Genomic DNA, 23993 nt, shown 5'->3' with positions numbered 1-23993 from the left:
ATTTGATTATTGTTAATGTATTAATGGGCAGCCATGATAATTTGTTCTCGTAACTTAAGTTTTCTTAAAAGGAGAAAGAACATACCAGACCAAAAGAAGTCATCTCATGTTGCTCAAACCCATGTTTTCCAATGAATCAGTACTTTAAAAGACATGTGCTTTATGGGGAATGCTGTGTATGTGTTAACAGATAAACAGGAATGACATTTAATTTCAAGCTCCATTAGTACCGTATAGGGAACGGTGAGAACAAGGTCAGCCAAGATGTTAAAGGACAAAAGTATTTTATTTCCAATTACTTAAAAGAGTGTACATATGCAGCAGCTAAGATAATGTTGAGTGCTTGCCAACTTAAAATAGAAAGGTTTATAGGAAAGAACTAGAAAGCCTTGATGCCTAAAGAGCTCAAAGTGCTCTATTTTCTGTTGACATCATTGTTTTTACAGCAAGCACTTGGATCATATAGAACAGGTGTCTACAGTACAAATCTGGCATGCTTTCTGTTTACATAAATCAGGCTTTATTGGAACACAGCCATGTTCATTCCTTTACATAGTGTCTCTGGCTACTTTCACAGTGTGACAACAGAGTGAATAGTTTCAAAAGAGCTTGTATGGCCCACAAGGACTAAAAGATTTACTATCTGGACGGTCCAGAAAAAGTTTGCCTTTGTCAATCTTAGTGTAGACTAAAGAATGGAGATGTATGAGTATTTTAACTTCATTACAATAATCCCTAAATTTTTGTCACAGATTATCTGGGCCTTAAAGACATATGCAAGAGAAAACAATGATCAAAAGATTGGCAAACAAGAATGTCATTATTTATTAAAAATTGCTACATTTAGAGCAATAAGACTAAAAGTTAATAAAAGCATTTCCTCTCACCCTACTGTTGTTCTGCTCTATAAAGAAAAATATAATGCTGAAGTCAGTCAGTATATTTTAGGTTGTATGTGATAGAAGAGAACTTCAGACTTGCTTAAGAAAAAAAAAAGGCAGATTTACTGGCAAATAAAAGGAAATCTCAACCTGGGAATTTAAATACGTTCTCTTTATTATTCTTTCTCTGCCTCCCTCCCTTTCCCACATTTTCGCCCTCCCCCTAGTCTCTAATTCTGTCCCCTTTTCTGCGTTGGTTTTATTCTTTCTTGCTGCAACTGGGTTTTCTCCATGTCGAAAAGTATAACTTCTGGCAGTTCCAAATGTATATTTCCTTATTTCCTACCATCACCAGAGCTGCCAGAAAACATTTCTCTTATCCAGCCTCAGTACACAAATCTCAGAAGATGGAGTACAATGATTGGTTAGGGGTCTACTTCTGTGGTTGAAGGGTTAGGTCTTTCTACACATGAAGAGGAGAAGAGGAAATAGTGTGCAGACAAAAGGACAAGCAGTGGATAAACACATAGCCAACCTGATCATACAATCTGGCCCTCCCACAGTAATCACGAGATCCAAGGAAATTCAAAGAGGATATTGCCTCTATTCCTTGCCTTAGGCAGGCCTCTAAGTTATAATTGATTATCTAATATATTCAGATTTGAAAACCTCTCTAGATTTCACAACTCCATTCACCTGTTTCTCAAGAACTTCATTATTCTTCAGGCTATAGTTAATGTTTTCAAAGAAGACAGATACATAAAGTTATTTTCCTTTAACCGTATCTTTTTCAGGTCAAATAATTCCAATTTCTTGGTTCTTCCTCAAAACCCGATGGCTGAGATTTCATTTTTTTTTTAACTCCCATTAGATTTGTTTTTGCAGAATTTAAGACACACCTTCTTAATATATGAAACTCAGAATATGACACACTGGATAATGATCCATACAAGCCTGGCCATATTTGGAATTAACATCAGAATCAGATACACCTGGGAAGAAATCATAGCTCTGTCACTTAATCAAAGCATTACATGATATTAAAATACTCAATATTCTCATTTTATAGATGAAGACTGTAAGATATTCATTTAGTAAATATTTATGGAAGGTATCAGTGCTTGGGATGCAATAATAAAAGAAGTAAGATCTCCACCTTCATAGAACATATATGTCAAAGAGAGTATAGACAAGTTTATAGTTGCTTCCATACACTGTGGTAAGTACTAGGATAGGAAATATGAGCTACTCTAAGGGGACATAGAAAAGGTATCCACACGAGGCTGGAGCTGTTGGTGGGAAGTGGAGTGGTAGACGCTTCCCAGAGGAACTGGTATCTAAGGTGAAACCTAGAGCCATGAGCCAGGCCAAGGAGAAAAGAGTGAGTAGGGATTGAAGAGTATTTCTAGGGAGAATAGGTAGCAATTTACCATGATACAAGAGAGCAAGATGATTTAAAGGAACTGAATGTTACTCAAGTACTGTGTTTCCCTAAAAAAATAATGCTAGGACTTATTTTCTGGTTATGTCTTATTTTGGGGGAAACAGTATTAGTCAGAGATCTTTTGGCAAGTGACAGAAATCCATTTCCAACTAGCTCAAATGAAAAAGTAGAATATATTGGCTAATTAACCAACGTACAGGTGGACTTGGCTGGCATCCAGAATGGCAAGATACAGAGACTGAAAATATTGCATCTTTGTCTCTGCCTTTTGCTTGTCTTTGTGGGTTAGGTTGTCTTCTACTTCTAGAGACTATTTTCTCCACGCAACTGAGAATAGACACCAGCTGTCCTGAATTTATAGCACAGTTGCTTTGCCATTGGAAAGAGAGGTGCTATTTTCCATTTGCTCCAGCCTGCAAAAATATCAACTGATTATGAAAGATTTAAGATTGTACCCACCTTACAAGCTAACAAGTTAGCCTGCCGCAGGTAGAGGACTGCTGGCTCAGAGACAAATATTTCTCATTGCAGAGCAGGCACTGTGAGCTTTATGTTCACATCAGTTCCCCCTTGGTCCCCAGGTGTCCTGGAGAGAATGTGGGGCATCCCAGATGGGTACTGCACTCACAGTTGGCTTGTATCACAGCTGAGAATCCCCGATCTTAGGAAACTCTCGATCTTATGAAGACTTATAAAGATCTTATAGACTGCTAGCAAACCTGTTCCATCTTTGCCCCAAGGAGAAACATTCTTTATTATCCTAATCAGGGAACAAATATGCCCTCTGACCCAGAGGAAGATACTAGCTTTAGCTTCTAGCTGTTTGCCAGGCAAGTATCCTTGAAAAGATAGTCCAGGAGAAAAGCTATTACAAGATATGTAGAAACACCATGTAGGACTGCCCTCCAACAAAAAAATCCCAGGGAATAAATCAGATTGGTGTGTCTTGAGCCATGTGTCCATCTTGAATCAACCACTTGGTCCAAGGACATGGAGAAGTGTTACTGGCTCTGCTAAAGTCAACTCCCCCAAAGAAAGGGGTCAAGGTCGGTTACTAAAACATTAGGAGAGAAATGTGCTTGATGATGAGTCACATTTATTATGATTCAGTTTAGACTATAAATTATAAGGGTGAAGAGGTAAGATGATGCCAGATCATGAAAAATTATTAGGTCATATTAGTATGTTTGGAATTTGTCCCATATACAATAGCAATTTTATTAAATCATTTTACAGTGGGATAGGGTTGGTGTTATCTTTCGAAAGATCACATTCGCACAAATTGTAGGGATAGGAGCCAGTAATGAGAAGTTAGAGGATTGTTACATTGATTCAGGTAAAAGATAACAGGGGCCTAAACCAGGATAGTGGGATGGAGAGAAAAGGGCAAATTTAAAGATATTTTAGGAGCATCTGCAAGGAAAGAAGACAGAATCCAGGACAGACTTTGTTCTTGTTTTTATAAACTTAGTGAATTGAGCTATAGAACCTAGAAAGAGGTAGGTTTTAGGTGGTAAAGAAGGTAAATTCAGCTTTGAAAATTATAAATTTAAGGTAGGATGGGTCATAGAAAGCTAGGCTGAAGAGATGGATTAGAAGACATGTGTCTAAGACATAGGTGGGAAGAGGTCTAAACAGAGAGCAAAACCTGGACAGACCTGTTCCAGGACAAAACCTGAAGAACATAGATATTTAAGGGGCCGGCATAAGAAGAAAACCTGCAAAAAAGATTAAGAAACAGTAGCCAGGATGATAAGAAAACTAGGAACAGACAGTACAACAGAAGCCAAAAGAAGATAATTCAAGAATAGAAATTGACCTCATTTTTTAAAATAGTTGTTTAATATGCCATAGCATAGATGTACAATGTGATAAGAGAACCGAAAGCAAAACAAAGGACTCAAAGCAGTTAAACTACGTCAAATGCTCTAAGAGAACAAACTTCTTTAGTTAAGAGTGGGGGGAGATTCCATCAACCTTAAAGGAGCACTATAGGAATAAAGTGCCTTCTATTAACACACTCCATGTACTATGAAGGTATTCAATAAATGTAATTTTCCTTTATAAAGTGAGTTCCTGTGACTTAGATGTGGCTCAGATTATACTCTTACTCTTAGATCTTTTTCACACACTTACAAATGTCTAGTCATTATGTTTGTACTAATTAATGTAGTTTCTTTTGTAGCTACAAAAGAACCTACAAAAGAACCCTGTCCCTTAATAAATGTGCCTTTTTTCCCCCTTTCTCATTATGTCACTGGTTCCAAATCCTTTGACTTATTGGTTGCACCAAAAGTCACAGATTCACTGGCAAGATAAATACAAGTGACATTTTATTTCTGCTCATCTCATTAACGTAGATCAGCTCTGGGTGATTAGTTATCCTCTAAACATGAGCTAAACTGGCCCTATTACTTGGTGCCATACAGAGCAGTATGGTTTGTGATTACTGTTTTCCTAGAGGATATTTCATAGGGATTTTGTTGTTTATTTTGTATGCACGCGTGACACTCTTATATTTCTCTTTTCTTCCCAGAAAAAGCTCAAATAAAATTTCTTAGTTCTTTCTTTAAGACAGGGGAAAAATATCACCTAGCAATCTAAGTAGAGAAAAAGATGAGGAAAATAAGAACAGGTTTGGAAAGGCATTTTATAATTCATTAATATGTATTAGTAACTTTTTTTCCTTTTATGAAAAAGAACAAAAACAATTATAAAATCAGAAGCTATTAAGAAATCACATACTTTAAAAATTTTACCACTTGCTTTTTATAGCTTTATTAAGTATTATCAAGTTTCAATGTTTCAAATAATTAAATACTGCAACTGGGACATTAAAAATACAAACTAATTTACCAAAATAATTGTATTCTTAATATTATGTACAATATTATACATTTTACATTACATAATGGGTTTTTATACATGAAGGGAAGATTTGATTCATGATTATTGAAAAATCTAAAATACATTTGAACAAAACATTCCTATGCATACATAATCACTCAACGGGGACAATCAAAACCATTACATGAGTGCGGTTATTAAAAAATAAAATTACATTCATACAATAGTAGAAATTGAAATGTGTTTTTATTAATTTGAGAGTATTATTACAAAACCACACACATGAATTACATAACCTAATTCTAAATATTTTTTAAAAACTTTATGCTTGAGACTGAAATATGTTTCCATCCCCACAAAGGGAATTTTTGATTTTTAACATCTTTAAGGGATTTTTACAATCCATAATCATTAAAATACCTATATGTGGACATAATGCAGACCCGATCCCAGAAAACATAAAAGTCATGAGGGTCTATCATATCACCCTATGTATTTCATCATATAGTTTTTGAAAAATAAGCCTATTCAATTATAAAATTTGGTATGCCTTCATATTCACACTTGTCATCAAAGTGATTGCAATATTGAGACACACAGCCTACAGGTGAAATACATATACATTACTGTAGAGAACTAGATACTGAAACAAGGATATCACTAGATGACTTCAGAAAAAAACACACAAAAAAACCAGAATGGGTGCTCATTTAGAAACCACCACCTATACACACTAAATTAGTTGTTAAACAAGGGGTCAGTCCTTCAAAAAGGTTAATACACTGATGTGTCACACCTTGTTTGCATACTGAAATGTCTAAGTCCAGAACGCCGTCACATGAATTTCAGTACTATCTCACTTTTAAAGTTAATTCCTTTGAAGAACAGCTGTAATTTTAAGTAAAGCCAAACATTTTTCTGACTAATCTGAAAAGTCTGAAAAACCATGTCTTGATAAAAAATATGGCTTTTCAACTGTATGGCACTCTGTCCATAGATCTTATTCCAGCAATACAGACTGATTAAAATTCTATCAGAATTATACATAAGAACCTCGAAAAGGCAACAAAATAGTAAACTGGCTATTCCCCTTAAAGTTTGCACAGCATTTCTGCAGTATCCCCTATTTTGAAATCCTGTATTTTATCAAAGGCTAACAGCAAAACATCTGGAAACTGGAAAATAGGAAAGGAACAAGCTGAAATATATACAAAATCAATGTCGTTTCCAACATCACATCATCTATGAAAAATAACATTCAGGGCCTAAGTTTGCTTTATTGTTTTCCTTCGTGTTCATATCTAGCTTGAATATAAAAGAGCTCTAACCTAGGTTACCAAAATATATTCTTATAAACGTATGAGCATTTCTAATACAAAAGTTTTAATAAAAAGCCTAAATTCTTCATTTTTGTAATTAAATATGCTGAAGTTCAGTAGGCAGATTTATTTTTGAGCAGCTTGAAAGGAATCCCGTAGGCTGAGCTCTCTGTGAAACTGGGCGCAGCTACATTTCAGCCCTTCGCTGTGATTTCTCAGCTGCCCCGTCATCTTCCTCCTCTTCCTCCTCCTCATAGTGTTCCTCTCGGCCTTTGGAGGGGTTGTCATCTCGAACTTCTTGGTCTTCTCCGTCATTGTTTTTCTCATCGGCCTTAAAATTAAAAGAAAAAAAAACAAAAAAAACTGAGCGATAAGGCAGAGAGTGAGATAAATAATTCCCTCTGAAAAGAAAAGGTACAAAGTTACTCATTTTCTGAGAAAGGAAACAAGTGAAGAAAAGTGTTCCAATAGGCAACAATGTTACATATTGTCATAAATTTTCTAAGTCTGGGTTGGCCTGTTAATCTTTGTATTGACGTTATCTATCCAACTGTATATACATATCTCCCCCCCACACACACACACACGCACACATATACACGTGCACACGCATACACACACGTGCAACGCACAATACACATCCTACACATACATTTTCATCATAGGTCTCTTCAGCATTATGCTCCAATTCCCTTTTTTTCTCATCAGTCAAATCTTCCTGAACCTAAAACAAACCAGAGATACTAGGTGACAATTTTATCTTTTAAACACTTGGAAAAACATATTCTGATTTCTAAAGAGTTCACTCAAAGTAGCAGAAACAAAATTAAACTAAAAATAAATTTGAAAAAAAAGTCAAGATTTGACTTGTCTATTAGCTATGAAGAAATGTATAATACACCTACTATTAAAAAAAATCTTAATCGTCTTTAATGCCTGGATGCTTATTTGGCACACTGCAACTGCTTAGTAAATATTGTTGAACGAATGAATAAATGAATCAATGCAAAAAAATATCTGCTCTGTAAATGCACAGAAAAGAGACCCCATGATTCATATACAAGGTAGGAGAAAACTGAGAAAAAAAATGTGTGTATATATGTATTTCTATAATTAAGAATAAACTTTTCTGATTAAAATATCCAGAACAAAGAACATTATCATTTCAATTTCTTCAGGAAATACTAAACTGCCTCAAATCCCTTAATCTCTTCAGTGTTCTAACAGGACATTTCTGTTTTAGTTTTCTTTTATGTACACTATTACTGTTATGTGTCTTTGATCCCAATTAGTTTTTTCAAAATGCCAAAGAAAGCATCCAAACATTTTTTCTAATGTTTAATGATCACATTCCACCAAATATAGGGTAAAATATTTTCTAACTTAACTATTTGGAAACCCATTTGTACGCCAGAAGTTTTAAGTCATTTGAATAATTTCAAAACAATTGCTGACCATCAATTAAGCATAATGTACTGTCCTGGTACCAAAAGAAAACCTGATCTCTCCTAGGTCAGTAGTGTAGAGTAAATCTTCTTGAATAACACACAAAATTTGTTGTTGTTGTTATTGTGTGAGGGGGTGGGAGAGTATTAAAATTCCCAGAAATAGACAAGAGAAGGGAGGTATGCAGGTGTTCTAATTATGGAGCAACAAATTGAGGACTGCCTCAAGGTATCCAGCCCGAGTGCAACAGGAATGAACCACAACCTGCCAGACAAGTGGTCGAGTGAACCTGACCTGTTAGGAGCCTACAAAGATGACCCTGGAAAGATGCCGTAGACAGAGCCCAGCCTTCATGAACCTCTCTAACCAGCTCGATGCCAGCTGGACTCAAACCTCTAAACATTCGTACACAATAAATTCATTCTGGGGACAGAGGCATAGAGCATCTTTTGTCCTGGTCGGGCAAGCTGAAGAAAAGGCACATATGTCACACTGGGAGACAGGCTCCCTCTGTGGTCCATGACAATGCTCTGCCCATAGTCACAGAATCTCATAACAGCATTCTCCAGGATGTCAGGATGAAGACAATGAAGCACTTATGTCAGACTCTACCAAGCTCTAACTAATGGAAACATCGTTAAATTGCTATAGTTTCCCAGTTGATTTCATTGAACAGACAGACACATCTTCTATGGCCTTAATAATGAAAATATACTAGTGAACGCTAAACATGGCTTAGTTGGGGTTGAGACGAATGCTTTGAAACTGTAGTCTGGTGGAAAGAATATAGAAATCAGGGTTGCACACCTTTTTGGTAAAGGGCCAGACAGTAAATATTCAGGCTTCCTTGGCCATAAAGTGTAGCAACTACCCAGCTCTACACTGTAGCTCAGAAGTGGCCTCAGACAATATGTAAACAAAAACATGGCTGTGTTTCAATAAGACCTACCTTCCTTACTAGTCCCCTAACACAGATTATGGATCAGACAAAACTGGACAAAAACCTTGGTTCTAAAACTCCCCTGGCTGTATAAACAACAGGATCATTTGTTTTTATCATAAAAATTTCAAGCACACGCAAATAAAGAAAATAATTCAATGAACTCCTGATAGCCATGAGCAAGGTTCAAAAGTCATCTCAATGTTGCCACACTTCTATCACCTATTGCTTTTCTTTATTTTGTGAGGAATTATTCTTGAAAGTTCTAGACATCATGTAATTTCACCCCTACTCATCTCAGTATATATCTAAATACAATAGACTTTTCTTATATAACCATAATGCCATTAAAACACCTGATAAATAATTCCATGCTATCATTTAATATCTAGCCCACACTTATATTTTCCTGATTGTCTTAAAAATGTCTGTTTACACTTGGTTTGTTCTAATCATGAGCCAAACAAAGGCCACACCTAACAGGTTCTGCTCCCCTCTTTTTACTTTAATGCTGTAGATTCATTGTCCTATAGAAAGACCCATATTCTGGACTTAAGTGCTTCTTTAATGCATTACTTAACTCATTTCTTTAGCCTCCACATTTCTTATAAAAGCAAGTTAGCTTAAGGCTTGAATGAATTCATATTCAATTTAATTTTCAAAGCAAGGATTTTTCAGAGGTGATGCTGTAGATTTCCTATTTTCATCACAACAGGAGGCACATAATGTTTGTCCCATTTTTAGTGAGACTAAGGTTGATCAGTAAGCTCAGATGGTGACAGCCTGATCCGTCCATGGTAAAATTCCCTGACTTTTCATTCTAGTGACATCATCGCTGATGATTGCTCTTAAATCAATTGTTTTAATTAAGGGTTACAAAAAATGGTGACTTTCTAATTCCATTATTCCTTCTGCATTCACTAACTTCTCTAAAGAAATTGCCCGTATCAACTATTTAGTTACCGTGCTTGGTATACTTAATTATAGTCATTTAAAATCTAATGGCTCGAATCATAGTTCTGACAATAACAAGCTGTATGACCTTCGAAAATTTAGCTAACCTCTGTGAAGCTCAAATTTCTTACCTGTAAAATAAAAGACTTGGATAAAAATCACCGTTTTTTAATTGTGTTGTGTGTGCCTAGTAGAGGTAGTCATGGACTCTTTTAAGACTTTGGTTCGAAAGTCTTTAGCAAATGGGCATTGATCCACATCATTTTGCACAGCAGTTTCAGGAAGTTCGGACTTCCCGAAGCCCACTGCTGCCACCTGTCCTAGGACTGCTTCTCACCATCAGCTGGGGGCCCCAAGATAAACTCTGACTCCTACGTGTCACCACAAGTAAGATCAAAGTATGCAAGGGTAAGGGCTGATCCAGGAATTTGTATTTTTCATACACTCTCCAAGGTGATTCTTAGCCACAAAGACAGAGAGCCATTCACTTAAGTGACAATGGAGACTGGCTCGAATATCTCTGGCTAGAGAGATAAATACCCTTTTCACAAATTCTTTTGTCTCTTCTCTTGGGATCTCTTGTTGAAAATTTAAATTGTTTACCAGACGTCAATATAAGCTGAGGTAGGAAGCACTGATTTAAATTATTCTTTAGAAAGTCAAAAATGAAAATTTTGCATTATTTTCAAATCTACAGATACACATTATTCTAGTAGTACATTCTTCATGTTTGGGACAAAAGTAATTCAAACTCATCTTAAAGGCATTACTGAAAAGGAATAAAATGACATGGAGTTTGAAATTTTAAAATATGCTTAGACTAATAACCAGAAGCCAAATGTTACTCTTTTTATAATGTAAACACACCCATTATGTTTTCCACACTCGACTGTCTTTAGTATCCTGCTAAAGATGATGCAAACATTTTGTTAACAATTTCCCAACACTGCTCCTCATTACTCATTTTTGTTCACTGAAATCTAAGGTTTTAGGCATTTTAGAAATGTTCCCTATGTTGACGTGACAAAGTTTAATGAAAGTAGCCAAACAAAAGAAAACAGAAGTGCTGAGTCTGAAACGGGCTTTCGCGAGTACCCCATCCCTGTGTGTGGTGATGCCTTCCTTTTACGTGTCAGAGATGTTAGGGGGTGTGCCAGGAACCAGAGCTGAACCTAGTCACAAATACTAGGATCCAAACAGGCAGATGGAACATGAGCAAGGAAAGGCCTTCCGCGCCATCAGCTGCAGCGACGGCACCAGTGCCTGCGGAGTAATGCCTAATGGGCGTGTGTGCCACCTGGCAGCTTCCTGACGTGGTGATGCAGGCCAGCAGCCACGCCACCGCATGCTCGCTACGTCTCATGAGTATTCAGATCAATCCATTTTCAGATATACTGGAGACACTGAACACTAAGATTTTTCAAGCAGTCATTTATATATATATTTTGAACATTTAAATAATTTTAAAGCACCTAACACTTTTGGTAATGTCATAATCTGTCTTGTTTGCTCATAAGTAGGTAAAAAATCTGGGACGTAAGTAATAGGACAGGATCACCATATAAATATCTTTCACTCGAACGATCCCAAACAATAAACAATGAATGCTTGTTAACAGCATCTGAGAAGAGTAACACTGTTGCACTAAGGTAAAAGAAGGTAGAGGTAGGGACACTGCAAAGGGACCAAAATCACTTGTTTTGGGTCCTCTCCTCTCAGAGTTCAAGTTACAAGTCTGACGGGCTGTACCTCTCGATGGGAATAGCCCTGGCAAGGTGCAAAGCTGCTTCCCGAGGAGCAAAGCTGACGGAAGTCAGTTAGACCATGGCCGAGAAGGGTGGGGACCTGACAGAAGCCTGACATTACATCCCAGTGGTCAGCTGGGGCCATTGGAAGACTCTCAGGCTTAATGGAGACAAGAATGACATACACGGCGTAGTCTTTTATGGTTTTCAGAACGCCCCCATCAATGCTGTCCCATACACATATCACTTAGAAACAGCACATTATGTATTCTTGCATTCCTCTTTATTTTTCTCATTTTGCTGCAGCCCACTGAGAACTTTATCTCTGACTATTACTAGTCCTTGAATGGTATTTAGGAACCACTCTTGTCCTCCCTAATCAAGGGAAGAACTGGGAACAATGGAATGAGGTGGGGAGATCCAATAATCGTCATCTCAGGAACTACCAGAAAAATACGACACAGCCTGAACACGGGAGGCTCAGGGGACAGAGAAGAAAGTTACACAGGGAAGAAGATGGGCGTGCTGGGCTTTTCCTGAGAGTTCACAAGGCAACAGCCCTAAATGCGAGGGTGTGGCCACCTGCAGCCTATGCAAGAGAGGGTTACACAGTGGGGACAGAGAAGCCAAATACAGGACTTCTGCTCAGGGAACTAGGAAAAGAGAAGCAGGACATGGGGCTGGGTGCAGGGAGAAGGGCTCTGGTCAGTTCCGCCCACTTGAGGGAGGAAGAGCTGTGGCCTGAGGGATGGCTGCCCAGAGTTAGGCACTGACCTCTGCCTTGTCACCATTCTCCTTCCCCCTGGCCTCTCTGTCTTTTCTTTCTATCCTTGATCCCTCTGGATCCTGGATCACAGGACTTCTCTCTCCACCTTAGCTGATACAATATAGAAGTAAAAAACGATCAGTAAATACTGATTAAAATTTTATGTTTACCCTTCTGAATTTTTAAACAGAAGCCAAGGTGAACCTCTTCTCTTTTAATCCCTCAAGGATTCCTGGCATCTGACAGAATGAAATGAAGTAATATTAGTCTTGACATCCTGTTGCAAGAGAAGTCCAGAAGAATATCTTTTTCTTGCCAAATGTCTTAACATTCAAGGCTGCTAGTTTCTCTAATGCTCTCTTCTGATAAGACAGCTCAGGATCTTGATTAGGATAAACAGCAGGAAAAGGAGAGAGAGAAGGAGAAAACAGAAAGATCAGGACAGTTAGAGTGCATGTGACTAGAGATGTATGTTGCCACTGGCGGTAAAGAGCGCCATCCTTTGGTTTTCCTGGTGTAAGCACAAACCTCAGCATTAGCTCTGAAAGCTGACAGATACAACACGAATGAGAGAGCAGACGACTGTGTACACGAATGCCCAGCACATGTATTCTGACCAGGGTCTCGGGTGGCTGCGGTGGTTTGTTCAGGCTGCCATTTGTCCATCCTCTCATGAGGTTCCCCTTAGGGCCAAAGCTACACATTAGCAAGACACCTGGCTGAGAGACACCTCTGAAACAGAAGTTGGAATTTACTGGACCATTTATTGGTCCAGAGAGAGACTAACCATGGGGCCTGGACCTCATTCATATCATTTTCCCAAGTCCTGAGCTTCTGTTGTCCACACAGTCGAGTGCTGTGACTAACCAGCTGCAACCGACAATATTCGTCAATTAATTACACATACATGGCACCACGAGGCTCTAAATCTAATTAACAATAATAGGCCCAAAGTTCACAATAAAAAAAAAGAAGGCTGAAATGAAATGTTAAGAAATTCTACTCAAATGCATTGTATTCAATGGAGCTCCTTATGTATTTTCCCTTTTATTTATTGTTAAATTTAATTAAGATACCAAATTCTTGGGAGGGAAGAGGCTAAAAGTAGACAGCATAACATTTTTTTAAATGTGTGGAGGGTGTGAAGCGTCTTTGGGCAGATACTATGCGGTACCCCTGTGAGGCAGGCTCTGTGGCAGGGTCTACAGAGAAAGTTACAGGGGTAGGTCCAGACTCCTCCAGTGAGAAGAGCTTTGCTCTTCTCTCTTTTATGAGGGAAAGAGATGGGAGAAAATATTCTTACAAAGCTCAAAGACATCTCAGTCCACCATTCCTGAAGGCCAAATGTCTTCTTAATTCAAAATCTGTGGTGAGAACCGGAGAGAAGGATAATGTTACCCCATTTCTGTTATCGTCTAACCAAATGTCTCCGGTCCCACGGCCCATTTCCTTTTGCAGCCATCCTTTCTTATCCTGCCCAAGTCTTTCTGAACATTTCCACAGAGGACAGGTCAAAGCCGGTGCTGCTGAGGTTTGCTGAAGGTCAGTGGGAAGCACCAAGCAGTGTGCTCAGCGTTGGGCATCCCACCTTCCTACCTCCTCCTCTCCCTCTTCCTGGTACTGCTCATCCACATTATCCTCCTGCTGGTCTGGATTTCCTGCCATCTGTGGAAACAAAAGGGGAGGCTCAGGTTACTGAAACCGGAGATGTGTCTTACAGTACACTGGGAAGAGGAAGAAACCTGCCGCCATGAAAAGTGTACTTGCAATGCTTCAGTGGCCAGGAAATAGTAAATAATCATTCCCAACACAAAGCCCAGGCTGTCCAACACCCTCTCTCTCTAAGAGCAGGCACATCGCTTCATACAATGGCCTGAAAACCAGTGGAAGAGGCAAACTCCTGTCAACATAGGTTATGACTAACCTTTTGCATAAACTAGGTTTTTATTAACATACCCAGGTTAAAACCACACTCCGTAGTGGCTGCTGCTTACCACCAAATGCTCCTCCATTTCTGCATTCTCTTGTTTTTGATGACTTTGTTTCTGCTCTTCATTTTCATCTGGCAAATTTTCTTCTCTCACTTGCTCGGCTTCCTCAAATTCATCTTCACCTTGATTATTAGGGTCATCTGCTGGGTTTATATCCTCCACAGCTGCCCTCTGTAAAATTTTTAATAAAAAGCAACCACCACTTCAAAACCCGGGATCTAGTGCAATTTCATTTGAAAGGCCACACACTGGTAGAAAATGAAATCGTCCTTCACCAGATTGTTCAGATTTATCCTTGCCAAGATGCGTAAGTACACACCCCACTGTCAGCAGATAAAACTCCTGCATTATTTGTGACAGGCTGATGAATCACAATGAAATTGCATATCTCGTCTCCATGTGATTACAAAACAGTCCTCAAAACTTTACTATCACAAATAATGCAAGCGAAACTAAATAAACACAAGAAAAAGAGTTAATAAAAAACAAAGGACCGAGTAGAAGAAATAATTACAATGGGAGATTTCTATAGGCAATTAGTAATGACATTCACTGTTGATTTTTATACAGACAAGCTTTCCTTTGCAAGCTATTCTTTACATGTAAGTGGGTGAAAAGTAGTTGAAGAAAAATAAGGCCCACTCTGAAAGGACTGGAGAAGAGTGCCTAAGAAGGAGATAAGAAGAGGGCTAGTTCAAAAGTAAGTGATCAATTTCTGGTATGGATCAAATTTCTTCATAACAAATATCACCATAACACTGAGAGATGGCTGTACTAGCCAGGAATGGAAAAAAAAAAGAACTGAGCTAACCCAATCTTTGGCAATAGATTTTGAAAAGTATCTCCCCAGACCCACCACGCCTCCCAAGTAGTTCTCAGTTCCTATGTTCAACAAATGCCCTTCACAGCATCCATTTTAGAATTATCTCAATTTTCCACTTAAGCTCCCAAAGCACCTTCCAAAATAATGCATGTCCTCATAAAGACTCAGATTTCAGAGCCTGAGCTGGGCAGCAATGGTGATGCTTGCGTGAACTTTCCCATCACTCCACTCTCATCAATAGCACATTTAATTGAAGCAGCAAATGCTTCCCAGAGATGGGGAAGCCTCCGAGTAGGGTTCAGTCTCATTCGGCATTCCCCAGACTTCAACTCACTCAGAGGCTTGAACGTGCTCAGGAGCTCACTGCACTCTCAGCTGCACTTTTATCTGGACATCCCTGGCTATCCACTTTACTCAAGTGCAAATAACACTTTTCCTGGGAATACAGAGTGACAAATCATTACCTTCACACTAAACTCCAGTTAGTCCACAATCTCGTCATATGGATTTTCTGTGTGCATATCAATGATTTATGTGGAAACACGTTCAATTCAGCAATCAATTACTAAAGCTTTTGTGAAAGTTCCTAAAAATACACATACTAGTTCCAACTCTAACCAAACAGTAAGTAAAGGTTAACAGGCACGGTTGTTTAAGTCTAAGAAAATAATTGGATAATCAATTATACTTCAATAAAGTTGGACAAGATATTTTTAATTAAAAAATAAATAAAACAGGTAAGATGAAGACAAGGACAAGCCGACTAACAATTTCTAATGGAAAAAAAACATGGTAGAAAGGCAGCTGTTTCCAAGTGTTCTCCGGAACAAGTACTGGATGACAGAAAAGTAAAGGATTTCAGTCAAGTAAGCAAAGCACACGGCATGTCCCAAATGTCACTGACTGGAATACCCAGCCTTTCCTCACCCCTTCATCCCTCCCAGGTACACACTCAGGATTTTGCACACTCACTGTTCCTGTCTCGTGGACAGTCCCTTGCTCTTTCACTTTCTCTGGCTCTCGCATACTCCCCTGCTCTCCATAGCTCTTGCGCTTTCCTGAAAATGTTTCAGAGCTAGGGTTCCCTGCAGCGTACTTTCAAAATGCTAATTCCGGGGCTGGCAGGCAATAGATAGCTCCATGCAAGTTAAGTGGAAAAGCCATTTCCATCCATGAGGCTTTAAGCGGTCATCAGGAAGACTTTCTCCACAATAATCGAGAAAGGATATGGATCAATAAAAACAGAGCCCCACAGCACGGTACGGACTACATTTTATAAACATGGGGTTGGTTTACTAGCAAAAAAGGACAGGAGAGATAAAGTAAGTTGTAGAAACCGCTTACACACAAGCACCAAAACACACCCACTCAACAGCTGTGTGCCACACTTGTAGGCAAGGCCAAGGCCCTAGACCACCCAGCTGAGCTGGAAGTCTTGGTCCTTTTTTGGTAAACACACCATTCCTGATTATTAGGTCTCTATCTAGTTAAATCCTAATTTTTCTGTAGCATCATGGAACTTGAGCAATTTTTTTTACTTCTCAAACATCCATCCTCATCCATGTATATATTAAAACGCTCACTGACTGTTGGGAGATTAGAGAGTCACATGACACACATAATGCCTAGCAGATAGTTCACAATGCTCAATAATAATTATTCCCTTTCTCTGGTTTCCTAGCCAATATCCACATCTGCCTTTGTTTTTTTGTTTTTTTTTGTTTGTTTGTTTTTCTCATTCCTCAGAATTGCTACCTCTTTCAATGCCTTTCAATTTTGCTTTTGTTTTTAAAAATAGTATTAATCTAAAAGTCATCATACAAAGAAGCCTTTGGTGTTTTCCCAGAGCAACGTTTAAACCATTCGCATCACACACACACACACTCACACACACACACACACACACTTCCCATGGTTTACAGTTAACATCACTGCTCGTATCACATAATCATGCAAGCCACCTTCCTTCGGCACTGATGAGAGAACAGGCATATTGGGAGCCAGCGGTGTGGTGTCCAGTAAACCTTCAAGTGTGTTTTATGAGTTTCCAAGTGTCATGACTGGAGGAGAGGAAACTTACATCTACTTCAGATTCTGGGTCAGCGTCATGGAGTCCCTGCCCTTGAGGCTCATGTCCATTCTCCGGGTCTTCTTCTGCCTCATCTTGGTGCTGGTTGTCTCTCTCATAGGCTAGCAAATCAAAGGAGCAAACATCAGCCCAGATGAGCCAGATAGGATTCTTTACTTTCACTCAAAGAAAATTCACCAGTGAGCTTTCCCATTTCACCCAATCCGTCCTCCAGTGAGGTTAACTCAACACTAGGTACATGTGTCAGCTTTTCTGAATAACATCATGTCCTTTTCCCAGACCGTGTTGTCTAAAGAGATCATGTGGGTGTGAGTGGCACCGTTCTAACTCTCTGAAACAAATGTTTATAACAGAAACTGCAATTCTCCATCCCCATTTTGCAAAAAAAACTAAGTTTTGGCAATGTCAGAGGAAATAGCAAGGTAACAAAAGAAGTAAATAACACTGTTTCTGGAAATGAAGGAAAAAACAACCCCGTTTGTGGAAAAAAGGACAAATACTGCTCATCCTGTATTCTCTGATATGGCAGTAAGGGCGACAGCCACAGCACAGATATATCACACACTTATGCACACAGACATTTACTTGCTGTTTTTGAAAAAAAATTCTTTTGAAAAAGAGAATTTAGATAAGAGCATACACAGAGAACAAATAACTTTTAAATAAGTTATAAGAGCAAAGGTTGAGTATATAGAAAGTATTTAACCTATAGAAAATAAAGATACAGAATAAGTTACCATTGGGTTTCAAGTGCACCTAGGGATTCATTAAATAAAGAAGAGAACAAACCATTCTCTAGTCTTACTGATAATGGAACAAAAACGCTTAAAGTGCTGCACAGGGGCCATAAGGAAAACAATTTCTTGACTATAAGGGCTATAAAATATCAGAACAGGCTATAGAGGGAGTTAGGGTAATCACCTTCCTTTAGACTCTTTAGAAAAGGACACTTATCTAAGTGTTAGTGTTGACAGAGAAACAGTTACTTTCTAGTTCTATTATCACAGGAACCAATATTTGATAAATTACATACTAGATGCACTCCATAAACGAAAGCTACTATTGACTTAATTTGAAACTTTTAAGGCAATAATCCAAAAACCTGCAAGGTAAGGAAAAAAGTGAAGAAGTTCCCAAAGCATGGTAGTCACATGATAATGTGTAAGACATAACTATTTAGTATACAAAAGATTAAGCTACTATTTCCTCTCTACTCTAAAATGTTACAGAGGAAACAAAATATCTTGGGCAATTTTGGCTACTAATGTGCACTGTTTGGGAGGATTAAGAAAAACACAACAGCAACAACAACAAAAGAAATATAGAACACAAATCTCCTTTGCATGTACTCAGATATGTATATAACTGAGTTGATATATACTACCAAGCAATTTTATTAAAACAGTCATCATCTAAGAAGTCTCACCACCTCCTTCCTCTTCTTGGATGCCCTGATCCTCCGCTCCCTGAACAACATCATTATCCACAGCATCATAATGAGCTTGCTGCCTGCAAGGGACACAAATTTTATCAACTCAGTGACAAAAATTAAGTAGCACAATTTGACATAAGTCATTTATCTTTGAAGACAGTAACAAACAAATTTTTTAACATTTTTTAATGCCATAGAAACTTCTTTAAAAAATTTATACGGTTAGGTTTGGTACATATTCTGGATATACTTTCAAAAGAGAACTTCAAAAAGATACACTACCGATCAAATGACAAAATAAAATTAGCACAAAACCTGCTAGGTTATTTTGAGACCTAAACTATCAATTTTAAGCAGGGAAAAATATGTGTGTGGACAAAACCCCAAAAAACAGTTTCCAGGCTCTCGGCCTCACAATAGAAAGGTGCTGGCTCGGGTAGTAAATGGCCATCAACTGTGATCAGATGCCAGCAGCTGTGGCTAGTTGGCCGTCAGCTGTAACCCGTAGGCCATTGGCCACTAATATAACTGCTGTGGCTACGCTAGCAGAGAAGAGGAATGAGGGCTAGCAAGAAGATGGTGGCTGGCAAGCGCGGACTGCTGTTAGGCAGATTATGTAGATCCTGCTTCCTGTGTCTCCAGCCCAGCCACCAGCGAGAGTATATTGGTTTGATTCCCCTACTTATGGCTCCATGGGTGTTCCTTTTTGGCCTTACCGTGTCCTGCGTTCTTGGGCGGGGAGTGGGAGCTGAGACCCTGCACGACAAATGGCACAGCGTGCAGGGTCTCCTGCGCGACAATATGTTATTTTTAAAATTAAATATTTGGAATTCCAATTATCAGGTAATTGTTCTGTCTCAGCTACAGGAGCAGTATGAGCCCCTCAAGTGCACAGAGAACAAATACACAAAGCTGTGTTTAATCTGCTTTTAAAAACCAGAGATGGGGCTGTCCACGCCCATGAGAAGGCTACCGTAGCTGCTCTGGGCGCTGTGGCCGCCCCTCCTCGTGCCCAGCCTGCCTCTGCCGGGCCATCTCTTGGGCAAGAAGCTGCTGTTGCTGCTGCTGCCGCTGCCTCCACAAGTGTCCCTGCAGCCTCTGCTGGTGCAGGGCCTCCTGGTGCTCTCTCAGCCGCTGGGCCTCCTCAGCCCTCCTCGCAGCCAGTCTCTGCTGTTCCAGCTGCTCCTCGTATGGTGATCGGAATTTGGTAACTGGCTTGGCTGACGGACGCACCTGGGAGAAAATGAGTGGGAGCTGTAAGAGCAGTCAGGTCCTCTGGGTTCTCCCTTCATTAGTATCTCACGACAAACTCAGGAGGCAGGGTTGGTGTATTAATACCTATGCCAGATGAACTGTGGCGAAACATTAGGTGCAAGGTCACCCAGCCCTGGATTCCCTGTTTCCAAACTCTCTCTGCGTCGCCCTTGGTTTCTTTTAGCAACTGATCCTCCTGATTTGCTGGCATTCAAGCCGATGTTCAAAGTGCTCCCTCTCAAATGGAAGAAGACACGAGAGAAGAAATCGATTTCAAACTTGAATTAAATTTATGTTCAAAAGGCTCTGCTACAAGTGGAAACTTGGTGACTTCACACTAATTGGGGCAATTTGTGAGCTTAAGGGTACGGCTTTTCAACGAAGAGTTAAAGACATAGCCATGCTAATTAACTCTATAAGGTCTATGCCAACCTCAGGTTAGCCAAAAATGTAAAATTTCAGATTAGTGTGGAAAAGCAGAGAACCAATCTTCATCAAAGAAATAGAGAATGGATGAGAAGATAGTGCCTTCTGATTAAAGGAAAATCTGATACAGGAATTCTCAAACTCTGCTTGCCATTGAGAGATCCACTGCTCTCTCCTTCCTCTCCCAATAAGGACACACAAATTCCACCAAAGGAAAGAGGCTGAATGGTAAGGGGAATTAAACCTAGTGAGGAATTCCTTTTGAAGAAAGCTATGAAGGAAGGACACAATTGGAGGAGGCTTCCTGATGCTAACTTCACAACATTATAAGAGTGAAAAACAGGTTTTCACACTTTCTCAGCCTAAAGCCTTAAGTAGCTTGAAGTCTTGGAAAGTCTGAGGCCAGACAAAGCTTCAGAGCTATAAATGAAAGGTGATGGGATCTATGCAAACACCGGGCAGTCTATTGCTGGGTAAGAGCCTAGAGATAGTGGAAGAAAGGTACCTAGCTGCATTCAGTGCTGTTTTAAGTCCTTCTAAAATTTCATTTATCAAAATAATGCATTTTTGAATGAATCTTACCTATGTGGGAGGTGTATGCTCAGTAGGGAGAGCCTGAGTAAAGACAGGTGAACTGTGCTCACTTAGTGGAGTATCCGTAAGTGATAGGATCCGCTTTTTGATAACATCATAACCACCGCAAAGGTGAATGGGCAAAATCCAACGTACGACTTGAGAGTAAATGAACGGAAATAAGGAACCTTTGATCACAGAAAAGCACTTTCCTCGGCCTCAAGATGCCCACAGGACTGGAGCACACCGGGAAGGTGCCCAATCAGGCGTTTATCTAGGTTCTTCTGTCACAGGGATGTGAGCATGAGTCTCCCTTACGGTGCATGCGGACACAGCACACAGGCATACAGTGGCCGCTCTTTTTTCTCCAAAATCTTTCTGAAGTATGCGAGTGGCTCTGCTAGTAACATTACAATAGAAAACTTAATATGTGCATGTAAGGTTTTGTGAAATCACTCACATTTTTATTTCAGAGACTGCCATATGTGGGGAAGCCTTTCTCTTTAATATGTAAAAACAAAGGCACACTCCCTATCCCAGCCCGCAAATCCCAATCAGAACTGACTTGAAGTGGGTGACCTTGCACCTACCTCCTCAGCACGCGCGTGCCCTTCCAGCAGGTCGGCAGCTTCTCCTCGTTCGCGCTGTTCCCTCCACTCCCGGTCCTGCTCCTCTGGTAACGGGTCGTGCTCCTCCTCCAGATGCTCAGCCTGCCCGACCTGCTCCATGGCCTCCTCCTCCAGGGCCTTTCTGTGCTCCTCCTCCACCTGCCGCTCCTCAGGCTCTCTGGCTTCTGCTTCCTGCTGATTCAGCTCTGCTGGAGCCTGTGAGTCGGCCTCCTTCTGGGTGGGAGGATAAGGTTTTGTTTCTTCTGGTCTTCCAGGCACTGCTTCATGCTTCCGCCACACATCACTATTTTGAGCCACCTACACCAAGCACATCACTGGTAATGATACTTCTATTACAAAAGTAGTGATATAACTTCTTTATTACCATGTCTGTGGGGTTACAACACAAGCAAAATTCTGGAGTCTAGAAATATAGAGTGCTGACTGAAAAGTATGGAGTCATTTAACTGTCCTCACGGTGTAACCTCACCTATAAAATAGAGAGAACATAAGGAAACTTTCATCTCAAAAAACAATACAGCAAATAACCTAAAAGTAAAGTCTATAAGTGACCATATCTCAGTAGGCCTTTCCCTCAAAAGCAATCTAGCTCCTGTTTTCCCATAGAATAAAAAGGAAAAAAAATAAAAAAAATAAAAAATAAAAAGCCTCAAACTTCAAGTGATGAAATGTTTACATAATTTTCTTCAATGTAATTTTTTTTCAATAATGATTTGAAAAGAAAAGGATAAGCCCAAATTGAGGATGAGTTGGGTTTATTTTTTATTAGCTAATAAAAAAAGAGAATGCCTTTACTAATGGACATCCATGTTAGCTAAAAATAGTGTCCATTAAACCAGATACAATATAGCACTTTTTTAATGTATTAGTTTCTTTGTAAACCAGAGGAAGTCTTTTGTATTTTATATTGTTAATACAGAAAATTCTAAACAGAAAAATGGTATCTCTTTTTATAGCGTACTCCTCATCTCAAGTTGATTGATTTAAATCAGTTTCCCTGCAAGATTCAGAATTTCTATATGATCATCATTACTTAGAAAAGAGGGATGAAAACTGATATAACATCATTAGGAAAATCTCTCACTTCTTTCCCCACCCCTAACCTTCTTTATCAAAAAAAAAAATAAAAATCTTCTTTGGTGAGATTGCTCTCACCCAACTGAAATAAACATAAAGGTCTCTTCTTAAATTAGCAGGAACATAATTGAGAAACTGGATTGTATAATAATAAATAAATAAATAAATAAATAAATAAATAAATAAACAAACTGGGGAGAAAAGTCCTTTCTTAGACATGTAATGACAACTTCTGGAAATGTACACTTTACCATCATCCCTCTATACCGAGCAAGTTTAGCATAATACTGGGCTGGGTTTATATGAAATGTCTCTCTACAGAGCACTAAGTGCTCTCAAACACCTATCATCTATCTCCACAACATCCCTGTGGGGAACCTTGGAGCAGATGACCCCTATTTCCACTTCTTACAAGGGAATAACTGAAGAGCTGAGTCTTTAAAAGATTAATCCGGTCGACTGGTAGTGAAATGAGGGTAGAAGACAATACCAATTGCCAGGCCAGGGATCTGGTCCTATTTTCTTCAATTAGTAGTAACCTAAGACCCAGACAAAGAACAAAGGTCCAGGAGGACACAGAACCTGTCTGTGAAGAAATGCTCTGCAAGGACTGAAGACTCCTATGAAGTCATCAACTTCATCCCTCCCGTAAAATGGTACCTTGGAGGCAAGTCTTCTCAAACCTTCATTTGTTGACAACTTTGCCAGGGGGGAAGATCACCGCAGTTGTCATTTTTATTACGCCTATGATTGTAAAACAACTTCTAAAAATGAATGATTCAGGTGGCACGACTTTTGACGTCCTGTTCATGACATACTCTTAAGAGAGGCTTAATTTTTATGAAGAACAGGAATACAAAATAGTGGATCGTGACACTAACACTCATACCCTTGGTAGTTTTATAAAGGCCTTTTAACACAAAGTGTGGCACGTTCTGTATAGACCTAGCACTGCATCACATTCAAATAGATCAACTGTTGTTATACTTGAGTGGGCTGAGTGTCATATAACACCTTCATGACCATTAAACTGCCTCACTCTGCCAAAACAGAAACAAAAAAACAAAAAAAACCTTAAAAACAAACACAACCCACCTTCAAATAAATAAACCCACATAAATAAAGACGCAGCCAGTAGTCTTTCCAAGAAAATACTGTAGCAGTAGTTCTCAAAGTGTGCTCTCCAGACCAGCCCAATCAGTTTAGAAATGTAAATCCTCAGGCCTCACCCTAAATTTGCTAAGACTGAAATCCTGGGCTGGGGCGCAGCAACCTGTGTTTTCACAGCCCTGCTGGGGACTCTGATATATGCTAAAAGTTGAGAACAACTGTTCTGCAGGAAGAGTTGATAGTATTT

The 23993-nt window shown here is 39.3% G+C and overlaps 1 protein-coding gene across 9 annotated transcripts in view; it reads right to left on the bottom strand.

The window, feature by feature from the left end:
• Nucleotides 1–4154: 4154 nt before the first annotated feature.
• Nucleotides 4155–23993, bottom strand: part of GOLIM4 (golgi integral membrane protein 4) — a gene marked incomplete at its 5' end in the record, with an annotated part of 75698 nt that continues 55859 nt past the window's right edge. For 2 of the 9 annotated variants that reach the window (XM_081067087.1, XM_081067091.1), the window contains 8 exons: nt 4155–6822; nt 7144–7215; nt 13939–14007; nt 14337–14504; nt 17237–17346; nt 18672–18754; nt 19651–19910; nt 21521–21856. In XM_081067087.1, the coding sequence (XP_080923213.1) occupies nt 6679–6822; nt 7144–7215; nt 13939–14007; nt 14337–14504; nt 17237–17346; nt 18672–18754; nt 19651–19910; nt 21521–21856 (1242 nt within the window). In that variant the 3' untranslated portion in view covers nt 4155–6678. Of the gene's footprint in view, nt 6823–7143; nt 7216–12512; nt 12582–13938; nt 14008–14336; nt 14505–17236; nt 17347–18671; nt 18755–19650; nt 19911–21520; nt 21857–23993 lie in introns of all 9 variants that reach the window. The other 7 variants (XM_081067093.1, XM_081067088.1, XR_013994489.1 and 4 more) reach the window with 6 other exon arrangements.

Source organism: Rhinolophus hipposideros (genome assembly GCF_964194185.1).
Source record: "Rhinolophus hipposideros genome assembly, chromosome: 2".
NCBI classification, from domain to species: Eukaryota; Metazoa; Chordata; class Mammalia; order Chiroptera; family Rhinolophidae; genus Rhinolophus; species Rhinolophus hipposideros.
This window is presented reverse-complemented; position numbering and strand designations above follow the sequence as displayed.